Genomic DNA, 9746 nt, shown 5'->3' with positions numbered 1-9746 from the left:
TCCCAAGTGCCCAACCCCTTTATTCTGCTGGCAGCTCCACAGACTTGCACCCCTACATGCTCCCTACCTTGGGACTCTGTTAGTGCTTACCGGGTCTTGGGACCCTGTGCAGTAGCACAGGCCACTCTCTCACTCGTAGGGATGGTGTCAGTTGGAGGGGTGGCCCCTGGGCTGCTCAGCTTCTGCTGGACCAAAGGTCAGCTGCCAAACTCTCATTCCACCCCCAGAGTTAGGAGCCTGAGGGGGAGGTGCGGAACCAGCTCAGAAAGCACAGCGCTGATAAGATGGGGAAGGGGACGCCACTGGGCCCAGCAGCCTTGGAGGCGCTGCCTCTGGGCTCTGGGGTCCAGGCCTGCCCCCAGTGGAGCTGGAGTTTCATTCTTTGTGGAAAGGGTAGGAACTGGGTGGGATAAGAGACTGGGACAGACTGGAGGCAGGCTCCGACAGATGATAGCTGGTCCTGACTTTTGACTGTACTCCCTAAGACATCGTCCTCTCCTCCCTGCCCCGCAAGGGGACGTTTCACAGCCTCAGAAACATTCCTGAACTTGGCAAACGTTCGACCCCGACCCTCAGTGCTAAAGGAAAGCTGTATGGACGAAGGGAAGGACGAGGAGAGGGGAGGAGACGACCAAGGGGGTCAGAGCAGCGATTGGAGCGGAGAACTGGAAGCGCCTTAAAGAGACTGCGCGGTCCCCGCCCCCCTTCCCGCCAGCCTCAATGAATTAGAGCTGTGTTTCCCAAACTTGCCTGATCATAAGCAGCCTCTGGGGCTCTAGAGATACAGGCTCCGGAGTACCTCCCTTCCAGAGTCTGATCCAGGAGGCCTGCGAGTGGAGCCGAGGAATCTGTAATTTTAACACGCTCCCCACGTGATTCTCGTGAACAAGCAAGTTTGGGGAATATTGAATTAAAGGAAACGGGGCCTGGCTGCCGAAGCGGCCTCCGCTAGGGGGCTTCTGTAGGAGGATTCCCGGGGGCGTCGCCTGCTTCCGCTGCCGCCTCCTTCAGCGAAAGTCCCCTTTGGGTCCAGCTGCCACAGTCTCCACGCTCCGTCAGGCCGGGCGGGGGACATCCCAGGTCTGCGTGGCCCCCGCGCCGCCACGCCCAGTGGCCGCCCCAGCCCTGCGATCAGGGGGAGGAGCCGCCACCAGTGGAGGCGGAGGAGGTGGAGGAGGCGGAGACGGCAGAGCCGGCGGAGAGGAAGGTGGTGGTGGAGGCGAAGGTGGAGGGGAAGGTGGAGGCAGCAGGAAAGGTGGAGGTGCCGGAGAAGGTGGACGCCACCGAAAAGGTGGAGACGGCGGGGAAAGTGGACGCCGCGGAGAAGGTGGAGACGGCAGAGGATCCGGGCCGCCAGGCTGAGCTCAAGCTGGAGCCCGAACCCGAGCCGGTACGGGAAGCGGAGCAGGAACCGAAGGGGGAGCCGAAGCAGGAGCTGGAGGATGAGAACCCAGCCCGGAGCGGCGGTGGTGGCAGCAGCGACGAGGTTCCTCCCCCTACCCTTCCCTCCGACCCGCCGCGGCCCCCAGATCCTTCTCCGCGTCGTAGTCGTGCCCCGCGCCGCCGACCCCGGCCCCGGCCCCAGACCCGGCTGCGTACCCCGCCGCAGCCTAGGCCACGGCCCCCACCCCGGCCCCGGCCCCGGCGCGGCCCAGGGGGTGGATGCCAGGATGTGGATTTTGCCTTGGGACCACCAGGTTGTTCCCACGTGAACAGCTTTAAGGTGGGAGAGAACTGGCGGCAGGAACTGCGGGTCATCTACCAGTGCTTCGTGTGGTGTGGAACCCCAGAGACCAGGAAAAGCAAGGCAAAGTCTTGCATTTGCCATGTGTGTGGCACCCATTTGAACAGACTCCACTCTTGCCTTTCTTGTGTCTTCTTTGGCTGCTTCACAGAGAAACACATTCATGAGCACGCAGAGACAAAACAACACAACTTAGCTGTAGACCTTTATTATGGAGGTATCTACTGCTTTATGTGTAAGGACTATGTGTATGACAAAGACATTGAGCAAATTGCCAAAGAAGAGCAAGGAGAAGCCTTGAAATTACAAGCCTCCACCTCAACAGAGGTTTCTCACCAGCAGTGTTCAGTGCCAGGACTTGGTGAGAAATATCCAACGTGGGAAACCACCAAACCCGAGTTGGAACTGCTGGGGCATAACCCGCGGAGAAGAAGAATTGCCTCCAGCTTTACCATTGGCTTAAGAGGACTAATCAATCTCGGCAACACGTGTTTTATGAACTGCATCGTCCAGGCTCTGACCCACACTCCGATCCTGAGAGATTTCTTTCTCTCTGACCGGCACCGGTGTGAAATGCCAAGTCCTGAGTTATGTTTGGTTTGTGAGATGTCTTCACTCTTTCGGGAGTTGTATTCTGGAAATCCATCTCCTCATGTTCCCTATAAGTTACTGCACCTGGTGTGGATCCATGCTCGTCATTTAGCAGGGTACAGGCAGCAGGATGCCCATGAGTTCCTCATTGCGGCGTTAGATGTCCTACACAGGCACTGCAAAGGTGATGACGTTGGGAAGGCTGCCAACAACCCCAACCACTGTAACTGCATCATAGACCAAATTTTCACAGGTGGCCTGCAGTCTGATGTTACCTGTCAAGCCTGCCTTGGTGTCTCCACTACCATAGACCCATGCTGGGACATCAGTTTGGACTTGCCTGGCTCTTGCACCTCCTTCTGGCCCATGAGTCCAGGGAGGGAGAGCAGTGTGAATGGGGAAAGCCACATACCGGGCATCACCACTCTCACAGACTGCTTGCGAAGGTTTACAAGGCCAGAACACTTAGGAAGTAGTGCCAAAATCAAATGTGGTAGTTGCCAAAGCTACCAGGAATCTACCAAACAGCTCACAATGAATAAATTACCAGTTGTTGCCTGTTTTCATTTCAAACGGTTTGAACACTCAGCCAAACAGAGGCGCAAGATTACTACGTACATTTCCTTTCCTTTGGAGCTGGATATGACACCGTTTATGGCCTCAAGTAAAGAAAGCAGAATGAATGGACAATTGCAGCTGCCAACCAATAGTGGAAACAATGAGAATAAGTATTCCTTGTTTGCTGTGGTTAATCACCAAGGAACCTTGGAGAGTGGCCACTACACCAGCTTCATCCGCCACCACAAAGACCAGTGGTTCAAGTGTGATGATGCTGTCATCACCAAGGCCAGTATTAAGGATGTACTGGACAGTGAGGGGTATTTACTATTCTATCACAAGCAGGTCCTGGAACATGAGTCAGAAAAGGTGAAAGAAATGAGTACACAAGCCTACTGAAGTGACACACAGACCTAGCTGTAATGGAAGATGACACCTGTACTACAACTGGCATCGAGATTTAAAGGACCTACTTGACCACGGCTTATAGGCCTGACAGAGTAAGAATTGAACAATACCCAGTGTCCAAAAGGTCCTGAGTGGAAGATAAATAGCAGGGGAGGGAGAAGAGGCTCTAGGTGAAGCAGTCACTTAAAGGAAAATTAAATAGCAGGAAAGTTCTTGGTGGGGAAGGCAGGAACAGGGAAATTGTGACACTGGTGCATATCCTATATTCCTCCAAAAGGTTGTGTGGGAAGGTATGGGGGGAGGGGGGTGGTGTGTGTGGGGGGGTGTGCCCTTGTACCTGTAAAACATCTTTCTCCATGGGTGTTTCAGCTTCAATTGACCAATCACATAACAGATATATGTTTGGGGAAAAAAGAAAAGTTTATCAAAATGTAGCCCATTACATACATGGGTATGAAAGCGGAAAAGTGGAGGATGCAGGGATATCTCATTGACAAACACCTTTGCCAGTTTCTTTGTATTCGTGATTTTTTGTGCTATTAAATCCAGTATTAAGAAAAGCCCACATGGGCTAGTAAGAGAAGAAATAAGGGGGCTTATATAAGGGGAGCAGTCGCTCCAGAAGTAGAGAAGACAAGAAATGCTGTAAGATAAGCAATCAACGCAGACAGGCCTCAGCTGACAGTGTAGTGTGTGAGTGTTTTTTTAAAAAAGCTGTATGATATACTTGAGCAAATCAATGAACCTCTTTGCAATTGTTTTCTCATCTGTAAAATGCAGATAATTGCCTAAAGGGTTGTTGTTAAAGATTAAATGATATAAAATGTGTCAAAATATAAAGTAAAAGGCTTGGAACTTTGTAAGGGACTCAGTAAGCGTTTGTTGAATCTGACTCTGCACCTTCTATGGACTGGGCATCAGAGGTGAAGGTTAGTCCTACCTGAGACCCATGGACAGAATGGACATGTCACATGCAGTCACATATGTGCACACAAATGCAATCTTAAGAGCTGTCTCCCCAATACTGTCTACTTGGAACCTTGAAGTAATGGACTTCACTATTGTCCCTGTGTATAGGGCATCACAGTTAATATCACACTCAGGGTTGGGGTTTGGGGGTATCCACAACTGTCCACAAAAGGTCATTATTCTGTCCATTCGGAAGGCATGTCATTTTAATGACTCAGCACACCATTGACAGTATTCTCATGGCTAACATGCTATCAGGTTTCCACATAAAGGTATTTGGCAGTCTTTGCCTCCTAAAAGCATTATGGATATAGGTGCCATATTTACCTGTAGACATAGATCAGGAAAAAGACATTTCCAGAGCTCACCGGGTCCATCAGCCCAGAAATATTGATGGAGTGACTTGTTGGCCCCTTCCCTGATCCTGACAGAGAGCAAAGCAGCCTGAAGAGCTAAGCCGAAACAGATGGGATGAGCCCAGGTTGAGGTAAGCACTCCAAGTCCTCGCCTTAACATCAGGTACAAAAGTAACTATTACCTAGAAAATCTAGGAAGGAATTGAATGTATGTCAGACCCACTGGCTCTGCGGAAAAGCTGGGTGCCCCATGGATTCCTGTGTCTATGTTGTAGTCCATTCATTTGGAAATATACTTTTATTGATGTGGTTGTGGGTGCATCCCCAATGAACTTACAGCCTTTTGCAGGGCAGGGGTTATGTCTCTGCTTGTATCCTAAGCTACATCCTTAGACACTGGTAAAGTTATTGCCATGTAGCAAGTAGGTGCTCCAAACATTTACTAAGTGAATGGATGAGCGGGAGAAACAATGAGGCCCATAATCCTCACGAGAAAATTTTTAAAAAGTTACTAGTTTTGTAGGATGGGGAAGATCAAGAGCTAGATAGCTTCAGGTGTCAGTGGTTTTAGGTTGAGTACGTTTTGGGATATGTCTAATAGCCCCACTGGAAATACACAGCAGTGTCCTCATTCCTCGTGTCTGCCACATGAAGAATTCAGTTGTGTGCCACCAGATTCTGACTACACAGAAACTGTCCTTTAACATTTTAAAGTGTTTTTATTTGGAAATCCAAACTTACAAGAAAGGTACAAAAATAAAAATAGGATCAAGAACATCATTATACTTTGTACGCAGATTTACCTGTTGTTAACATTGTATCACATCTGCTTTATGAGTTGTACATCTGTACTTTTGTATTGTGCTTAAACCCTGTGAGGATAATTTACATACTTCATGGCCCTTCATACTGAAATGCTTCAATGGGTATTTCCTAAGAATAGTCATATTCCTTATATCACCACAGTATAGCTTCAGAAAAATTAGCATTGATACAGTGCTTTTATCTATCTACCATTCATACTCCAATTTTGTCTGTTGACCCTGAAATGTCCTTTATAGCATTTCCCTCCTATATTACAGGATCTCTTCTAGGGTGAGGTGTTGCATTTAGTCATCATGTTCTTTTAGCCTCCTTTAATCGTAAACATTTCCACAACCTTTCTTTGTCTTGCATGACATTACATTTTTCGTAGATAGAGTGTACTCCAAATTAGGTTTGTCTGATACAGAAGCTGTCTTTTAAATACCCTACACTGGATAACATTCAAAGAGGAACTTGCTGACAGATGAATGGCCTGAAATGCTGAAGTTGACTTCCCTGTTCCAAATGGTGGAAGACACAGACCACCAGAGGGAGCAGTGGTGCCTGGCATGTCCGGATTGAACCACACACCTCTGTCTGCAAAACAGGATTCTCTCTCAGCAGTAGGGGAACCATTCAAACCTAGCCTTGTGTCCCTAACATTCACCAAGCCCCAGATTGAACCATGGAGTATAACAGCAGGTGAGGGCTTGCTTTCAGATCTTGTCACTGTGGGACCCATATTCCACAGGTATGTGTGATCTGTGAGCACATACTGAGATTCAGGTGTGCTTAAGCACATCTGGTGTATGGACAGATGCCTCTGACACTGGAGACGTTAGAGGGATCAAGAGCTAGAATCCCAGCACCTTCAGCAGCATTTTCCTGGTGGGTATGGTGCACATCAGCCCCAGAGGTGTGGATGAAGGAGGGAAGGGGTAACTATTTCTTAAGGAGATTTATCAGCAGAGTATACAAAGATGAGACCCAGCATAAGTAAGGAAAAATATGAAAGATGGTGAAAATAAATGGCTGGGGACTTTCAGATACAACTGAGTTATTTTTTACTCAGGCTGGAGACGCTACATGAGCAGATAGCGCAAGAAGCAGTGAAATATAAACTAATTCTCTAACTTATCTAGCCACAAGCTGGTAAGGCTAAGAGACTTATTTTACAGGGGTGTGATAAAAATACAACGAATGTTTAACTAAAAATGTTTATTTCAGTAAAAGACACATTTTTATTAATTCTCCTCAAAATACTCCCCCTTTCTTCAAACACATTTACCCTGTCGTTCTTGCTCCTTTCTGAAGCAGTTTTGGAAGTCCTCTTTTGTGAGTCTTTTTGTGGCTGCCTTAGTGTCCTGATTCTATTCAAAGTGTTTATTGAAATCCTTGTCAAATAAAGACATCACAATATATCCTCATCAATTTGATTTGCTGAAGTCTGGCACTGTGATGTCTGACTCTTCCCTAAAATCAAAATGCCCATTGAAGACAAACATTGATTCAGGGCATTGATGCAACCAGGCTAGTGCAACAAAAAAGACTCAGGAAAGAGGACTTCTGGAGTTGCTTCAGAAAGTAATGGAATAAATGTTAAAAGTTAGGGGCAATATTTTGAGGGGGATTATTGGCAGTATGTGTTTTACTGTAATCAATTGTTTTCAAATTTTTTTCAACATTCACCATTTTTTGTTGATTATACCTCATATATGTTGATTTATGACCAGGTCATAGAAAGGCAGAAATAAAAGATGTTTGCTTTAAGTTGAAGGCCTAAACTATGCAGACAGTTCCTGTAGTTCCTAACCTAGTTGAAAATCTAGACTCTTGCCACTCTCACTTCCTAGACTAGTGAGATACTGAAATTGACTCTGTTTCACAGGCACATACTTGCCTTACCTCTTCACAATACACAGGGAATCTCCATCAGAAGTGCCATCAAAAGATCTTTTCCAGGGGCCTCGGATACAGCTCAGCAGCATAAGTGCCTGCCTGGGAAGCACAAGGTCCTGGGTTCAATCCCCAGTACTACAAAAGGTCTTTTCCAGAGCTGAGTGTGATGGCACATGCTTTAATTTCAGCACTTGAGGAGGGGTAAAGCAGGAGGATTGTCATGAATTTGAGGCCAGCTTGGGTTACATAGTGAGTTCAAAGTCAGCCTTAATTACAAAGTGAGACCCCCCAAAAAAACCCCTCAAAACAAGGAGAGACCCTGTCTCAAAAAACAAAAGTGTCTTTTCCAATCAGGAAGCAGAGTGATCCATTGTCATGCATAGATCCAGTGCCAGGAATCTGCATGTACTGCAGCTATATATTTCACACCCAGAAATGAAGGCCTAGATCTTCAAACTGTATGTACACCAACAGTGCACAGCAGTGTGTCATTACACGCTTACCTTTCCATGCAGGTGGCTCCGTGCCATTTTAAAACTTTTGTGTTGAATTGTATTAAATATATAGGAAAAGTGCACATATCATAGGTACCTTGATGAAGTTCTGCAAAATGAATACATTTCTATAAAAAGCATTCAGATCAAGAAACAAAGGCATCTTTCCTGACTCCCTGTAGGTGAGTGTTACCTGTTTTGTAAATGGAATTAGTCAGTGTATACCCTTATGTCTGGCTACTTTTGCTCAGCATAATTTTATAGGCTGAGGAACTCAAATCTTTCTTGTCAACAAAATTAGGAGAAAGTTTGTTATTTCTATCTAATGAACTGAGAGTATGAATTCCTGTTCTTCCCAGGGATTTCTGACTCACTGAACCCAAATGGACCCACTGAATTCAGATAGACCCAGGTCACTGCAAAATTGAACCTTGAGAGTGCCTGTAGTCTCACTTGGGTACAAGAAAGTTATTGCTGGAGAACAACCTTCCTAAGAAGATTTTGATTTAAATACTCAGAAATACTAATCTTGGGCAACATCTTGGCCTTTTTAGAATAATTCTGAAATGAGATACTCAATTCTAGCAGATTTCCAACTAACAAGAATCACCAACTAACAACTAATAACACACCGGGAAGAATTAACATACTAATTTCTGCATCTCACATCCAAAGTTTCTTTTTTTTTTAGTTGACTTTATTTTATTTTTTTTTTCACATCCAAAGTTTCTGACTCAGTAGATCTGAGAGGAGGACTCGAGAATCTGCATTCTTAACACATTCCTAGGTGGTGTCCATGTTTCTTGTTCTGGTCCCACACTTGAAGAACCACTGATTTAGTCTATTGATTTTTATTCATGGCACATGTATCCTCAGGAGTCTCTGAAGATGCCTAGGGAAGCACCTTAAAGAGCACCTTAGGGAGCGGAGAAGAGGGTGAATTGGTGAGGATCAGAACTTCAACTGGAGAAGCTCCTCTCTGACTTGTTTTATATTTTGGGGCTCCCAGTAATATTTAGAGAAAGAGTTCTACTATTAATATGTTTATAAGTTGAAAATCACTATGCTAAGAAATTTTACACAGCAAGCAAATGACAAAATACACAAGTGGTGCATCTGGACTATAATTCAACATGATACATAGGCCCGGCCTGAAATGTGGCTGTAATCTAGATGTTCCGGAGCAGATCTTCATTTCTGTAACTGGAATAAGTGGATATTTGTGAGGGTGGATGTAATAAAGAAAATGCTGAATTATAAAGATACAAATTTTGTAAAATATGGTTTTTCCTGGCAACATAGCAAACTACATTATATAAATAGTGCCTCACCACTACAAACACATATTTACACAGGTGAACTATAATGAAAAATTAAATTTATAGATGAGCTTCAGAAACCAAAGATGTTATGTCTAGAGAAATGAAAAAGCCAGTGCAACACAATAACTCATTTGGGTATTGGTTCCAGACATCAGGCCTAGATGCACGGGCATAGAGCTGGGAGTCTAGGACCCACACAGGTACCAGCAACACAATGTCAGATCTGTCAAAGGCAGAGAAGCTGCAACTGAAACATTGGTGTGAAGCTCTTAATAGCTTCAGTTGGCCATTTAAAGGAGTTTGGGAATAAGCAGTACCAGAACTTACGCTCTATCTGGAGCCACTAGGAGAAATAAAAACCCAGGTCTCAGTTATATCAGGTCTAAATTTGCCCTACTGTGTATTATGGGAACTGCATACTGGAAGATTAAAATAAAATGTGGGGCGTAATTATTGAGGCCTCTAGAACCTCAGAGCAAAAGCAAGTATATTCCAGGATACATGGGACCCCCTATCCCAAATAATCTTCTAAAACTGTACTCATATACACATACAAAATGGTCCTTCCTTTGTATCACTTTTTTTTGTTTAGTCCTGTCAG

The 9746-nt window shown here is 45.5% G+C and overlaps 1 protein-coding gene across 1 annotated transcript; it reads left to right on the top strand.

Moving 5' to 3' along the window:
• The first annotated feature begins 284 nt into the window (after positions 1–284).
• On the top strand, positions 285–4185 carry LOC101592145 (ubiquitin carboxyl-terminal hydrolase 27). Its single transcript, XM_004646292.1, has 2 exons — positions 285–393; positions 966–4185. The coding sequence occupies exons 1-2, from the start codon at positions 285–287 to the stop codon at positions 3290–3292; spliced, it is 2436 nt and encodes an 811-aa protein (XP_004646349.1). The 3' UTR covers positions 3293–4185.
• The last annotated feature ends 5561 nt before the right edge of the window (positions 4186–9746 follow it).

Source organism: Octodon degus, unplaced genomic scaffold, assembly GCF_000260255.1.
Source record: "Octodon degus isolate 3935 unplaced genomic scaffold, OctDeg1.0 scaffold00263, whole genome shotgun sequence".
In the NCBI taxonomy this organism is placed as follows: Eukaryota; Metazoa; Chordata; class Mammalia; order Rodentia; family Octodontidae; genus Octodon; species Octodon degus.
This window is presented reverse-complemented; position numbering and strand designations above follow the sequence as displayed.